The sequence below is a fragment of the Camelus dromedarius genome, chromosome 15 (assembly GCF_036321535.1).
Source record: "Camelus dromedarius isolate mCamDro1 chromosome 15, mCamDro1.pat, whole genome shotgun sequence".
NCBI classification, from domain to species: domain Eukaryota; kingdom Metazoa; phylum Chordata; class Mammalia; order Artiodactyla; family Camelidae; genus Camelus; species Camelus dromedarius.
The window spans coordinates 42,989,152-43,005,358 of record NC_087450.1 but is presented as its reverse complement, the minus strand read 5'-3'; the positions used below and the strand labels follow the sequence as shown (position 1 = coordinate 43,005,358).

The following is a 16,207-nucleotide window of genomic DNA, read 5'->3' as shown; positions in this document are numbered from 1 at the left end:
CTGATCTATGTTTCTGTCTACTGTGTAGTCACTATTTGTATCTTTGAAATCCTGTATCTCAGTGGGGTCTTTTCTCTTTTCTTTTCTTTCTTCTTTCCAATAAGTGATTAGTTTGCCCATTCCCCAAAGCCCATTTTGAAACCAGAGAACACATCTGCAGAGGTCAAAATTTTGCTAGCCATGAGCCACCTCCAAGATTGCTGATATTATTACAACCTTTGCCAAAACAAAGGGCTTTCTGTGAATTCAATAGGATGAAATCTTTTCAGATCAAAGCTTATTCAGCTGTCACTGGTTAAAATTCAGAATTATAGTAAGGATGTAAAAGCATTGTGGCGACGTCAGACATTTCTGCTTTATCCTGACAGTCATCCAAGGATCATTAATGTAACTACTGAGGAAATTATAATTTAATGAGAGGCAAAACCTTCCATCTTAAGCGTTGATGACGGTTAAGAGAATAACTACCCTTTTCAACAAACAAATCTCAGACTTTGAGGCAAAAAATTGCCATGTAGAAGACTGCATTTTCTCATCGTTTTGATAATCACTTCCACTACAAAAAAAAAAAAAACTCAGGGAGTGTTTTCAGACACACTTGAAAAATCTTTCTATAGGAGTTTCTATATGCCCAGACTCAAACGGTTTGGGCTTTGTAAGTAAAAGGTGGCACTCTATAAGGAGGGGCAAAAGTAAGCAATCTCAAAGAAATTACATGGTGCTTTTAAGTAGGGACCTGCTCCGCCTCTAAAAAACAGCCTCTTGTTTTCATTTGTTATCACTGGGCCTCAGGAAACTAGGCCCCAGCCACCACCTGGTGACGCTGATGACGCGCGATGTCTCACAGCTGCCGCAATTAGAAAGGCTGAGCGGTCGCCTTTAAGAAGCTGACTCACGTGGATGCTGTGTTGTGCGCTCTCAGCTGGGAAGGGGCTGGATTTTAGGTCTCTCCACATTGGCCGTTTTGGGAGAGGGGACAGAGTTAGCCTCTTTGATTGGCTCTGAGAGTCCGGGTCAGGGGCGGGGCTAGCTGCCGGGAGATTGCCCTGGGTCGGCGGCTTCTGGGAGGGGTGGGCCTGGACTCGAAGAGGAGCAGGAGTGGGGGAGGGTGAGCCAGGGAAGGGGAGGGGCCCAGCGGAAGGGGCTGGGTGCCCGGGAGTGGGCATGGCCTAGAAACGAAGGGAGTTCTGGGCCAACCGGGAGAGCCGACTGCTCGAGGGGCGGAGCTACGCTTGGTGATTGACGCTGAGGCCCAACCAGGGAGAGGCGGGGCCAAGGCCAGGGCCTGACTAAACCTGGAAACTCGGGTGGCCGAGGGTCTTTATTCCAGCTGAGGAGTGAAGAGCCGTAGGCGGCAGAGGGTCTCACAGCCGCTTAGGGTGAGTGAGGAGGGTGGGGGTTGGGTCCGGGACCCGGTGAGAGCTGAGGCGCCCCTCGGGGTCAGGGTCGCGAAGCACTCGGGAATCGGCCCGGGGCGGGGGGCCCAGGCAGGAAGTGCCTTTTCCTCGCCGCGCTCCCCCTGGGGTCCCAGCGCGGTCGTCCCCGGCCCCTCTGGGCAGGCCCCGGCGGTGGGGCTGCGGGCCGACGAGCTGGCCTGTTTCCTCTTTGTGAGGCCCAGGCGCGGTGGCTGCCGTCGGCCCGCCCCCGCCGCGCGACCGGCGCAGCCTCAACAGCCGCGACCCCCAGCTCGGCGCCCGCGCCCTCCCGCCCCGGAGGCTCTTGCACGTCGCAGCTGAGGCCTCTGGTGCCTCCTGGGCAGGCAGTTTGGTCTGCGACCCCGCCGCCTCGGCTGCCCCGCCCCCACGGGCCACGGCCCCACCGCCGTGTTGGGGGCGTTCTCCAGGCTCCGCGCCGCCGCGGTCGCCCCGGAGGCCTGCGACCCCGGCCCCAAAATGAAGTCGGAACTCGACTCCGAGTTGTGGGGCCGTGATTACGCCACGGCGTGGCCCGTCTTTCAAAAGGGCCACATCCCCGGCCGACTGGCACTTGCCACGGGAGGGGAGCGTTGTTGGCTTTTGTTTGCTGCCCCGCAAAGGGTGGATGTCCGCTAGCCTGCCGTCCTGCACCCCGGCAGACCCCCAGGCCGAGGGAGGGGTCTCCGCCCTCTTGGCGGAGGGCGTGGCGCGACTGTTGGGCAGCCCTCGGGCGTCCTGGGCCGCGGGGCCGCCCGCTCAGCTGTTTCCGGCCCGTGTTTGTTGTGCGGGAGGAGGCCCAGCTGCGCTGCGCTAGGGCCCCGGCCCCTCCCGATTGGCCCGTGGCGTCACGTGCCCACAATCAGCTGGGGCCAGCCGGGGCTGCGGGGCCTAGGCGGCTGCGGCAGTGCGCACGGGGCGCTGGTGTCGCCTGGCCGCCTGCTGCCCCATGGCGAGTCCCGCGTCCTTGCTCTCCTCGCAGGTGGGAGGGTAGGCGCGCTCTGGCCGCCTCTATTCTACGCTCCTATTTAGGTAGGCAGGACAGTGAGTGTTCCTGACAGCTGGAATTGGAAAACTGAAATAACTACAAAGATCTGTTTAATCCGGACACCTATTAATCTCCTCTTGCAAGGAGAGTCTAGGAAGGTGTACAGCTCATTTATTTTTAAACTTTTTTCTTTTCGAAGAGCCCTGTTGGTAATCTGAGGACTTTTATTCCTATGTCCTTGACAGATGGAAAACCTGAAGTAACCTCAGGCTAACCTTGTGTTTTTGGAAAATTAGACTTGCTGGTGAAGTAACCGGGGGTAATAGGATATTAGCTAACTGCGCAGTCGCGTATACAGTAGTGCAGCTGTCTTCCAGCAAAGAAGGACCAAAAACGCATGCAGTGTGTCCAGGGTACATATTTGTGCTAAGTGTGAAGTGTCTTGGACTCTAAAAAAGTTTATTACATACTTTAACTGTGTTAAGTAAAAAGGAAATCGCAAAGAATTTATGATCTTTTCTTTAGAAGCTTACAATTTTTAGTAGAAGGCCATAGGCAAATGAAATTGGATAACAGTACAAAGTTAAATATTAGCAAGTATTGTAAGAGTTCAGAAATGGGGCAGTGAGAAATGAGTAAGAGTGAAGTAGGAAGCATTCTAGAGTGCACTGGTATTGATTAGATCTAGAAAATGAAGAGGCTTTGGGTTGCTATTGGGCAGACAGAGGCCTAGGAGGGAAAAGGCCTACAGCCTTCACAAATAGTGAGAAGGTGGAGCTTGTGGAATTTGGCACACAAAGTATTTTCCATGTCCCATTATCTTTCTGGGTTTGTACTGGAGTACCAGGTAAGATGTCATGCTCCTTGGAAAGGACTGCTGTCTACCTTTATCATATTCTCACCCAGCTCAGTGCCCAGTGCAGGCCTACTCATTGGCTTTTTTTTCTTTTTTTAAAGTTTATCTGTGGCAATCATCTTACCTATAGGAGAGGGTGTTGATGAAATGTACTTAAGTAAATTATTTAACTCTATCCAGGGAAACTAAATTGGATTTTAACAATTTTTCTAAAAAGATTAGTAAAATACATGTTGCTTCTGAAATATCTGGTTGAATCACTGTGGATCTTTGCCTAGCTTGCCTTTTCTTTTGCCCTGCTTAAGTAGTAGGAGGGCAAAAAGGGTTTTAAAACAGTTTAAAAAAAAAGGAAGGGAAATAAGGCCAAAATTAAGTCTAAAAAGAGGATTAAACTAGCTACTACCCTCTCAAAAAACAGCCCATGAGACGTGAAGCTAGTACTAAATATTGAGATGCGAAAATAGTCCTGCTAAGTATAATCCTTCCCAGAGTATCACTTTAGGCTTCGTAGTGGCTAAATGGCTATACAACAAACATTAGTTTCTCTGTTAATCCTGTGTAGTAATGTCTGGGTAACTTAGAAGCTGAACCTTAGCTGTGGCTTGAAACTTGCTACTTGACACCTGAATCAGAAAAACAGACAGTTAAATTATACTCCAGTCCATCCAAACGAGAGATCTTGAATTTGCCTTGCTAAAAGCTGTTTCAGGGAGATTACCAATTCAAGATTGTTTAGCTGACTCACTGAGTTACATGACTAGTCTTATTTTCTATTGATGACTAAACAGTAAATATTATAGAAACATAATAAACTTGGAAAGTGTTTAACAACAATAAATGCATGATTTGGGGGGCAAGAACAAAGATATAAAAGTTACTGTCAAATGAAGACCTGGTTCCACAACCAGAACATCATTTGAAACAGCAAAGTAAACTGGTCAGGTATTGCAAGGGAACAAGAGGAAAGCACAGCTTTCTTGTGTCACTGAAACCTTGGTTTGGTGAATACTTTGTACAAAAAATTGGAAAATTGGTTTGTGGGTCAAATTGTATTTCCTTTGTAGATTTTTGATGGAACTTAGTCACAAATTGATATGAAATAGTTGATGAGACTACAGTAGCATTAAATGTTAATTATAATAATCAACCCAGCACCGTTAAAAGCTCCTTTGGGTTTTGTTCCTTCTGTTTTGGAAAGGGAAGAGACTGAAAACCCAATATACAAACTGCATGCGCATGTTTCCATTTTAGCCTAACCATTGCAAAACGCAACCTCCCCTGAAAGGGCAGATTCCTTTAACTGTTTCTGCAGTAGGCTCCTGCACATTCAGTTCCCTGCAGGAGAGAGTCTGTACCTTTTATTGCCCTCTACTTCCTAGTGCAGTGGAAAAGCCCCTCTTAACCTGTCCAGTGATAGAGTTGGTGGACTGTGTGTTCTGTGGTCTGTGGAAGTACCCTGAGGAAACAATTCTTTTATAAAGGAAAAGTCTTCTGTGAACTGGGTGTTTTCCCACCAGAGGGTTCTTAGAGATGCAGACCAATGTCTGCATCCTCCTCCCTGGTATTTTTAGGGTTGGGAAGTGTGATTCCCCCTTCTGTGAATTCTACTTGCCAAGGCTGAATCTGAACTGAATTATTAATTACAGGGAAGGCAAGTGCCTATTTTAAGACCCAGAATTATGATACTAAGAATTTGGATGCTTCAAAATGTTTCTAAGTTTCCTCCTACTTGTAATTTCTGTTACCTGGTTGCTTCGGTTTGTAGTGATTAACAGGAGCTAAAGCTAGTTAATAGTGTTTGTTTCATATCCTTTCTGAGCCTTGCTTTAATAGGAGGGGGAAGTTTGGGAGGGAAATGTTGAAAAAGGTAATCTAGTTTTACTAGATGTATCTTCATTTAGCATTTATTGTGTGCCAGGCACTGTTCTCAGAATGTATTATCTCCATTTAACTTTCACAACTCAGAGATGTGTTATCTCCATTTTAAGTTTCACAACTGCTATCACTGTTTTATAGATAAAGAAGCTGAGGTGAGGATACCTTACCCAAAGTTTACACAGCTTTTAAGTGTCAGAGCTGAGATTTGAACCTAGTAGCCTAACTCCAGAGTTGAAGTATTTGGGCTACATTGTTTAAATCATAGGGGTGGGGAGAGAAGGAGGGAACAGGTGGGTATACTGTCTATTTTTATAATCTTTGTGTTGTTGATCTTCAACATGCTGAACTTACTACAGAAAGTTAAGGACTTTAGCTAGAAAATCCATGAAGATAAAGGGAATGGCATTAAATTGATTTTGTCAAATACTCCTATTGATCCTTAAACCTGAATGTCAACCAAGTTTACTTTTTTCTGAGAAAAACTGTCTGCTTTCTAAATGAAAAACTCTTTTGCTGTCTGAACAAGTTTTTAAGAAGGGGTCAGCACACTTTATGTCAAGGGCCAGAGAGTGAATATTGTGAACATTGCTGGCCATGAGGTTTCAGTGGCAGTTTCTCAAACTCTGCCATTGTAGTATGAGAGCAGCCAAGTATAAACAAATAAGTGTGGCTGTGTCCCAATAAAATTTTATTTATGGACGTTGAAATTTGAATCTCATATAATTTTCACATGTCACAAAATATTCTTTCAACCTTTTTTCCCCAATCATTAAAAAGTATAAGAACCATTCTTAGCTTGTGGGCCATACAGAAACTGGTGGTAAGCTGAATTTTGCCCATAGGCCTTAGTTTGCTGACTCCTAGTTTTATAGAAAATATTCAGCAATAAGCCTGACTAATGAACAAGATAGCATATTTAATTTGTTAGTATGTATATGTATGTGTGTAGTATGTATTTGTGTGTATGTATAATCAATACCAGCAAAATCGAGTGGAATCTGAAATTAACACAATACCATTTACATTAGCATCCAAAAAAATGAAATACTTAAGTATAAATCTAACAATGTGTACAAGATCCATATGAGAAAAAATATAAAACTCTGATGAATGAAATCAAGAACTAAGTAAATAGAGATTCCATGTTCACAGAGAGGGAAGACTCAATGTTGTCAAGATGTCAGTTCTTCTCAACTTGTTCTGTAGATACAGTGCATTCCCAATCAAAATCTGATCAAGTTGCTTTGTGAATATTAACAAACTGATTCTGAAGTTTCTGTAGCAAGGCAAAAGACCCAGCCAGAATAGCCAACACTATTTGAAGTAGAAGAATAAAATCAGAAGACTGACACTACCCAACTTCAAGACTTAGTATATAGCTACAGTAATAAAGACAGTATGATATTGGCAAAAACAAAAAAAAAACACAAAAAACAAAAAAAACAGACAAATAGATCAGTGAAACAGAATAGAGAGCCCAGAAATAGGCCCACATAAATATAGCCAACTGATCTTTGACAGAAGACCAAAGACAATATAGTAGAGCAGAGATAATCTTTTCAATAAATGGTACTGGAACAACTGGACATCCACATGCAGAAAAATGAACCTAGTTACAGACCTTAAACTCCCACTCTCAAAAATTAACTCAAAAGATCACAGACCTAAATGTAAAATGCAAAAATCATAGAATTCTTAGGAGACAATATAGGAGAAAACTCAGATGACCTTGAATATGGCAGTGACTTTTTTAGATACAACACCAAAGACGTGACCCATAAAATAAATAACTGATAATCTAGTCTTCATTAAAATTAAAAACATCTGAGCTGCAAAAGGCAATGTCAAGAGAATGAAAAGACAAGGCACAGACTAGGAGAAAAGATTTGCAAAAGACATATCTGATAAAGGACTGTTATCCAAAATATACAAAGGACTCTTAAAAAACTCAACAATAAGAAAACAACCCAATTAAAAACTGGGCCAAAGACCTTAACAGACTCTTCACCAAAGAAGATAAACAGATGGCAAATAGCATATGAAAAGATGCTCCACATCATATGTCATCAGGCCAATACAAATTAAAACAATGAGATGCTACTATACACCTACTAGAATGGCCAGAATCCAGAACACACAACACCAAATGCTGGTAAGGATATAGAGCAATAGGAACTCTCATGATGTCCACACACAAACCTGCATGGGACTGTTTATTGCAGATTTATTCATAGTTGCTGAAACTTTGAAGCAACTACACTTTCCTTCAGTTGGTGAATGGATAAATAAATGGGTACATCCAGACAGTTGAATATTACTGAACACTAAAAAGAAATGAGCTATCAAGCCATGAAAAGGTATGGAGGAGCCTTAAATGCATATTAGTAAGAGGAAGAAGCCAATATGAAAAGGCTGCATATGGTATGATTCCAACTATATGACATTCTGGAAAAGGCAAAACTATGGAATCAGTAAAAAGATCAGGGGCTGGTAGTGGGTGCAGATGAAAAGGTAGAGCACAGAATTTTTAAAGCAGTGAAAATACTGTGATAACATAATGATGGCTATATGTCATTATATGTTTGTCCAAACCCATAGAATGTACAGCACTAAGCATGAATCCTAATAAACTATGGACTTTGGGTGGTGATGATGTGTCATTATAGGTTAATCGGTTGTAACAGATGTACCACCCTGGCGACAGATGTTGATAATGAGGGAGATTATGTATGCATGTGTGGAAAATCTCTACTTTATTTTGCTATGAACCTAAAATTGCTCTAAAAAATTAAATCTCAAAAAAAAAGCCTTTTTTTAGAAAATTGTTTTATTGCCCTGGACTCAAACTAGGAAGTTATATAGTCCATAATATCTTAATTTTAAAAATAGTACATTTCTGGAGATTGTCTTCCATGGATTTCTGAAAGAGAAAAACCTTTTTTTCTCTTACAGATTCTGTAAATCGTATAAATTAAAAAAAAAAATCTGAAAAAAGGTAAAGATCCTAAAAATGGGTTGTTTCACCAGAGTCTCCTATTACAATAGAAATTGAAAATTCAAGGTAGCTAAATGTACTATTTATTGAAGAGGGAGGAAATTGAAAAAAATTACTAAAATATGATCAGCATATCATCTATGAATTTCACTTATGTTTTCAACCTGACCCTTCACTGTTTCCAGTAATTTCAAATGAACCAGTATTAGGCTCCCAGTTAAACAGTCAAGTTTGTTACTTATCTCAACCTTTTAAGGAGTTTAATAACCTAGAGATTAAAAAAAAAAAAAAACTAGTACCAAAGAGGCATTATTTATAAAATTATTTGGGGAATGGTACTTATAATAAAAATTGGGATTATTAGACTACGATTTTTTGCTTAAAGTGTTGAAAAGGAAGAAAGCATCTTAAAGCTTTAGTCATCGGTGAAAGCAACTCACTCTTAAGATATTTTAGAAATATTTGACTGAAGATACTGGGGACTCTTCTAAGTCCAAGAAAATTGGTTAGCATATCTGGGGAATAATTTGGATGTAAAAATAATCAGAAAGTAGATCATTGGTTGCCTGTGGCTGGAGATGGACTGCAGAAAGGTTTGTGAAAATTTGGGGGAGGTGATGGAAATATGCTAAAGCTGGTCTGTGGTGATCGTAGCACAATTTTGTAAATTTACTCAAAATCATTCAGCTGTACACACTTAAAAGTGGCCAAATTTTATGGTATGTAAATTATTCCTTTAAAATTGTTTTTAAAAAATCAGCTATATTCTCTCCTATCAAGTAAGCTTCTAAGTTTGTAGAGGAGTGGTCTGTATAAGCTCTTAGACAGGGGTGCCTGAAGTACATGCCTTTGACCTTACTTTTGTAGCACTATCTAAGTTAGCACAAATATAGTGACACCTATGAATGTATGTTGCATGTACTAATACACACTCCCTGACCACAAGAAATTTCGCCAGAAGTTAGGAGAATTAGAACTAAGATACTGACAGGGGAGGGGGAGAAAAGACCTAGAAAAGTGATTTAGGAGGGATAGTCAATTTTGCAATTTCTTAAAGAAGTTGCCAGGGTTTAGGAGAGAGTGATTGGAATTGCCACCCCAAATTAGGGAATATAGGAGGCTCAGCACGGAGGCAGGAGGGGTGCGTGCTAAATCTGAGGGAGAAAGACTGGGTCTGACAGTCTCCCCTGGTCACTTGAGAGTAAGTGGAACAAGAAGAACTGGAGCAGGGTTTAGTTCAGATCCCAGTTTGACCAATTTCTGAAATGTGAGGTCTTTATTTCTTCCTCTGCAAAAGTGGGATAATACTTTAGAAATTGTCAAGATTAAATGTGATATGTAAAGTACCAAATGCAATGTCCCATTTGGTGTAGACACTAAATAATCATTAAAGTCTAAGGCAGAGTTCAGTATATTATCTAGGTCCAGCAAAGCCTGATTCAAGTGTTTTGTCTTAGCTTTTTAAACACCCCCCCCCACCAAAAGTAATGACTTTCCTCCTTAAACAATGGAGTGGCATGCTAATTGACGTCAGGCTCCTGAGTTTGCACAGTGGAAGTTGTACTAGGTTGTGTTCCCAGTTCAGCAAAGCTAAGGCCTAACAAACACCTAGAACCTAATGACCTGTGGAAGTATTTCTGTTTCAAAAGACCTTAGACAGCAAGTGGTGTTTTGCTTGCTTCTGCTAGATTCCGTGGCATTCTAGCTAATCTGCTGGCAGATAAGGACTACAGTTATTTATATATTTATATATATCATATATTACTCTATAAATGGCAAGCACAACTAGGAATAGTAATTCAGTACAGATATTTTTGGTCTTGGTAATGAATCATGTCATTGAACCCAGTAAAAAATTAAAAATAGTCTGACTTTAGCAGGGAAGAGAAAGCATCTCAAATCTATTTAAATCTATTTACAAATAAAGGGTTTGCCTGTATCCGGTAGCAAATGGTCACAGCCATGTTGTAATTCTGAACCAAAGATAGAATGATGTAGGCAGAACGTATAGGGAGAGTTCATTTTGAAGTTCAGTGCGTTTTTCCCCATAGCATTGTATCTGCAACAGTCAATTCAAAAACATCTAGTTATTCCTGCATTATGGTTGAAATAAATTACAAGGTGAATATTGTATTTAAAAGTTTGAAGGAAAATTGACTTTGAAGTAACAGTTCCCAGAAGTGCAAGTTGGAGGCTAAATGACCACACAGATGCTAGTTTTCAGAGAAACGTAGACTCTGAGGACGATGCCTTAAGAAGTGAGACTGTAACAGCCTTGCTGTTGATTCCTTCCTGTAAATGACCGATAATAAGAAATAGGACCAAAATGAACTACTCACAGGGTCGCTGAATGCTTTATTTATGTAGAGCCAAACTCAGATGTCTTACAGGTGAAATAGTTATGTGGCACAGAATGAAGAGAGACCAAGTAAGTGAAGCAGCCTTGCAGGGGGAGTTGCAGCTACCACTCAACTCTAGCCAGTTATTGCCATGTGACAGTACATGTCCCGTGTTGCCAGGTCTCCCCATTGTTTTAAAGAAGCCCCAATACAGGTTCTTAATCTCTCACATTTTAAATGATTCTCAACTGTTTTTTAATTAAAAATAAAAAAACTGTGGGCCAGATTAAACATGTCCACCTATGTTTTGGGAGGGAAGGGTTGTTTTGTTTACTACTTCAACCCTATGCCACCAAGTGAATCCAGCCTGCAGGCCTCAGATTTGCAACTTCTGACCTTTGTGTAACAAATCTTATGTTCTTAAGCAACTGGGAAAAGTAATGTTATCATCCTAAAGGCTGAAACAATAGCAGTAAGTCTTACCTTTTATTGTCATTTTGCAGAAGTGTAATCAGAAAGCTAATTTCTTAAGTCTTGTGTTTTTATCCAGGGTTTATTCATTGACACTCTTGTTGGTGCACTGGTTTTCCTTTTACTAGCTACAGATTGTAATTATATTCACTATTTGTTTTTCAGTCTTTATTAAACTTCCATATCATAATGTTTAATGAAAGTCATAATTATCTTTGTGAGAATGACATTTCTGATGACATTAGAACTGCCTAATGCCTGAGGAAATTGACAGATGTCAGAAGGAATGGAATGTTCTTTTTAATTTGTAATGGAATTTCCCAAAGTTTAAGATGACAGTGGATTCTCATTACACATGGGTTCTAGATTAGTTTTTCCTATAGTGGGTAGCTATCAGCTCTGCATGCCATTTTAAAAACACAGTATTAAATATTTAAAGCATAGGAGCTGATCATTACACCAAGGAGTAAATTCTTTTTTAAATGAAAGCTATAGTGTATTCTTGACTGTATCTAGAATTGTTTTTTTAAAAAAAATACTGTCTTAGGGGATTAATTGCAATGAATTTAAGAAGTTGCATATATTGACTCTTCCTAACTTTTTAAGTATTGAAGTATTATTCTTGTTTCAGAAGTTGGATTCATAGCTTTTTTTTTTTTTTTAATGTTTCAGGAACTTCTGTGATTTGTTGAATCAGTAGGATTTCTTAAATATAGTAAGTTATATAATAACAGCTCATCTTTCCCTTCTCTGTTCTTGTTTTCCTCTCTTTATGCCAAGCCTAGACCATCTTGTGTGCCCTCTTAGAGTAGGCAGTGTAGAGTAATGGGAAAATTTTGGCTTTGACTTGGGTGAGCTGTATTCCAGTCACAATTTTCTGTACTTGAAAGCTGTGTAAACTTTGACAAGTTAGTAATCTTGGATAATCTGTGAAATGAGGGCGATAACATCACAAAGTTGTGATGGTTTTGAAGTAAAGCACAGTACTCCATAGATTCAAACTCACTGTTAGTGCCATCACCCCTACATGGTTGTCAATGCACCTGATGACCAGAGAACCAGGCACTCCGTGCTCTCAGACTAGGCTACCCTTTTTCTACTCTTATCTGATCATCCCACTCTTGCCCCACAAGTCTTTTCTCAGAGTACACATACGCAGAATGTATACCTAACTAACCCTTGTGCTAACTTTTTCTCACCTCTCTGCCTGTGCTACTTATCATTCAGTTTGATATTCCTCTGTCTACCTGTTTTTTTTTCATACCAATCAAAAGAGAAGTGATACCATTCCTTGGCCTTGCCTAAGCATATTTACTTCCTTGACTCACTGCTTTTAAAATGTTCTTAGCTTGGGTATGCCTGTTTGTTCAGTGTGTGAACTTTGAATCCTTTTATTCAGTCAGGTATGTTTTATGTTAAATATAAAGAGATCACATATAAATGGTTCTCTGTGACACTACCAAGTAGACACTAACAATTTTTTTTTAATCATAATGCATTTCTTGTCCTTTTCCATTTGCTCCTAGGTTTTTAGAACTTCAGCTATAAAAAATGGGTAGGATTTTCCTCGATCATATCGGTGGTACCCGCCTGTTTTCCTGCGCAAACTGTGATACGATCCTGACCAACCGCTCAGAACTCATCTCCACTCGGTTCACAGGCGCCACTGGCAGAGCATTTCTTTTTAACAAGGTTGGTAGGAAAAACCAGTTTGATTTCCTGTGGGTCAGTGGGTATATTTGATAATAGTTTCCTCAGAGCATGGAAATGTCAGGAAAAGTCATAATGAGAGATGCCATCTATAGAAATGATTGCCCACCAGCTTGTCTTCGATGGGACCTTAGGATTACTAGAATGTGATTTTTAACCTTGAGAGTTTAAATGTTGTGTTATAATAAGAAGGGTGGTCTCCATTGTTCCAGAAAACATTCAGAATTTGGTAGTGACTTCAGACTATTGAAGGGGCTGAGACACCCCCCCCATATTGCTGATTTATCCTTATAGGGAGATAACTGCATTAAGCTATCATAGCTTGACAATGCAAGTGAATAAAGATCATCTAACCAACTTCCCTTGCTCTAATTTATGCTTACCAGTCATCCTTCTGGTTATGATTTGGCTAATAGGTTTGCCAACAGGAAGAACATTTCCTCACTTACAGATGAATGCATTCTGTAATTTCTGGCTTGCTTTGAAATTAGTTGATGTAATTCTACCTCCTGGAGTCTAATGTGTACCAGCAAAGTTGAATTTCCAAATATTTTAGGCTAAGGAACAAAACTAATTCAAGGTACTATTCTTAGAAGTTCAACCAAACCTCCCGGTGGACACCCCTCTGTTCTTGTTAGAAGTGAGTGTTTTCTCTCAGAATTGATATTGTATAGCTCTTGGTCTGTCTTTAGTTATAGAGCAGGGATTGGTGCACCATGACAGGCCGGCTGCCTGTTTTTGGAAATAAAGTTTAATGAAACACAGCCATGTTTCTTCATTTATATATTGTCTGTGGTGGCTTTCGTGCTACATTAGCAGAGCTAAATAGCTATAATAAAGACCATATAGCCCTCAAAGCCAAAAATGTTTACTACCTGGCTCTTCACAGAAAAGTAAAGTGTGGAGGATTGTTGCTGTTCAGAATTGTCGGAAATGTTTCACAGATTCTTTGAACCCACTTGAAAACTATGTATTGCAATCTATTCCTGTCTGTTTGTAGGTGAAATGTATTTTCAGAAACAAATTTGGCAAACTTCTTTTTATGGAATACCTGTTGTGTACTAGGTTCTTTTACACTGGTAACCTTATTTGTACTCATCATTGAATGCTGAATGATAACAGTTGGACCCAGACTTACATTTTGTGACTCCAAGTTAAGGACTCTTCACTACAGCACAGAAATGTAACTAGTGTCTATAAATAGTGTGACTTAGACTAGTATGATAATGAATGATTGCATTAGATGTCCAGTCCAATCCAGTCCAGATGTTTACCTGTCCCAGCAGTTTGTAAAAATAGCCCTTGGGAAGTATATTGTAGGTTTGACTAAAATAACAACTGCTATTTGCCTTTCTGAAGTTGCTATTATGTCACTAGCCAAAATACTGTGTACCATTTTTAGCAGATAACTTACATGCCTTTGCAATTTTGTTTTACATGTCTTAGGTAGTTAACCTGCAGTACAGTGAAGTTCAAGACCGGGTTATGCTCACTGGCCGCCACATGGTTCGAGATGTGAGCTGCAAAAACTGCAATAGCAAACTGGGCTGGATCTATGAGTTTGCCACTGAAGACAGCCAGCGTTATAAGGAAGGCCGTGTGATCCTGGAACGTGCTCTAGTTCGAGAAAGTGAGGGTTTTGAGGAGCATGTACCATCTGATAACTCTTGAAGAAAAAGAGATAAATTCATCTTTTCCCAGGTCTCCTTCACTGAAAACAAAAATCTACTTACATACACTGTCACCTTAGCATCAGAGTCGGATTCATGAACTGCAGAACAAGAGGTTGTGAGAATCTATGATGGAACATTTCTTTCCTTCTTTTTTTTAATTTTCTATTTTCCATCCAACAGCAGTGTGTAGAAAGAATATTATGCAGACGCCGTTAATTTTTTCCCCCTATGTTTACATCTTGAGACAGAATAGTCTATCTGCAGCTACATGGTAGGCTATGTGAGGGAAAAAATCTGGGCTATTACAGTGAAAGTGTCTTATGTAAATTTTGAAAGGAAAATGTGTCAAGAGCATGGTTTTTAAAATTTATTTGGGCTTCATTTTAAACTTTTTTTAAAACCCAGTTATTTCACTTGATTTGCTAGTTTCAGAGAAGAGATCCGAATTTGTGACCAGCGCTAAAGGTTCAGTGTTAGTATGGCTTGTGCTGGCCATTGTGCCATATTCTTGTTGGAGATGAACCGTAGCACCAGAGCCCATTCTTCCTTGTCAGTCTTGACCCAAAGATGTCACCATTCCTAGTTACTTGTCACCACATAATTGGTGTTGATCGGAAACTTTTCCTGATATGGGACAGAACTGCTTGGTTGTCTTTTCCATGTAACTTAAGCATAGTAATATAAATAAAGTAATAGTCGGATGTTTTTGGTCCTGTGTTGCTTTTAAAATCACCTTTTAAAAGAGCAGAGTATTTGATATGTAATTTTCATAGTGTTTCTTTTCATCTCTTAAGCTAAATTGACTGTGTATAAGATAATGCTTTGTTTAAATTAAAGCATACTGTTTAAACCCACAGTATTGCATTTAGAAAACAGTTTGAACACAATGTCAGTGTGCATTCATGCAGAAGCGTTTCATCTGCATCTGTTTTAAAAGGAGGGAAATGAAGCAGCTTATCTGAAAATTATGCTTTGCAAAGTGTTGCAGCTTGCCCTCCTCAGTTTTGCATTGATTTTGACAAGCCTATAGGGCCTGATTGTTACCATTTAAAGGACTAGAAATCTCTTGGCATTATTTTCTTAGAGCATCCCTCAGAAGTTCAGCTATTGAAATCAAAACTTAACTTGGTCCCTTCAAGTGGAAAGGGAGCAGATTTGACTCAGGGGGTTACTTTAGCCCAAAATTTACAACAGTATGAAGTATTAAAATGTAAATGTCTCTTTATCCAAACTATTTCTAGATATTCTAGTATTTGTTTCTGGTGAAATAAATGGCATTAAAGTTGGCTAAATACTTACATGAATGAATAGATATTTGCCCAATTTCTAGGTCTTTGTCTAGAGATGAAATTTGCCTCAAATTAGCAAAATCTTTCTGTCATTGATATTAGAAGTGACTTCTGAGTACAGTTAGGATTAATTTTCTCTTAATTGCTTTTGGGCTCTTGGTTAGAGGCATAGGTCATTTGGTAGGTGTATAATATTGTATTTGAGATATGTGGACACAAATTCTTCTCTTTCCTTCACCATAGACTTAATCTACAAGCATTAAGAAACAACATTCATTCCCATTCATTTCCATACCAGCCTTTGATTATATGCAGATTCCTAGTAGCATGCCTTACTTACAGCACTATGTGCATTTGCTGTCACAATAAAGTATATTTTGTCTTGCATTGGTGCAAAACTGCTACTTATTTTCCATTGATCCTTGTCTAGTAATCATCTTAGTTTTTGCCTAGGAGCATGTACATATTACCTTTGAGTAGCTATAGCTTTTTTTCAATTGGCAGTGTTAAGGTGGCATTCTGACTTAGTTACCTCTACCTAACTTATGCCTGGAGATTGAGTTTACCAATATTAACTTTTCTGAGATGATTTTTGC

At 40.0% G+C, this 16,207-nt stretch overlaps 1 protein-coding gene across 2 annotated transcripts; it reads left to right on the top strand.

Annotated features, from left to right (window-relative positions):
• Window positions 1-1,232: 1,232 nt before the first annotated feature.
• Window positions 1,233-15,023, top strand: YPEL5 (yippee like 5). 2 transcript variants are annotated; one of them, XM_010987758.3, is made up of 4 exons: window positions 1,252-1,379; window positions 11,612-11,654; window positions 12,466-12,631; window positions 14,096-15,023. In XM_010987758.3, the coding sequence occupies exons 3-4, from the start codon at window positions 12,491-12,493 to the stop codon at window positions 14,318-14,320; spliced, it is 366 nt and encodes a 121-aa protein (XP_010986060.1). In that variant the 5' UTR covers window positions 1,252-1,379; window positions 11,612-11,654; window positions 12,466-12,490; the 3' UTR covers window positions 14,321-15,023. The 2 variants fall into 2 exon arrangements, with proteins under 2 accessions (XP_010986059.1, XP_010986060.1); XM_010987757.3 differs by lacking the exon at window positions 11,612-11,654 and having other exon boundaries at window positions 1,233-1,379.
• Window positions 15,024-16,207: the final 1,184 nt, after the last annotated feature.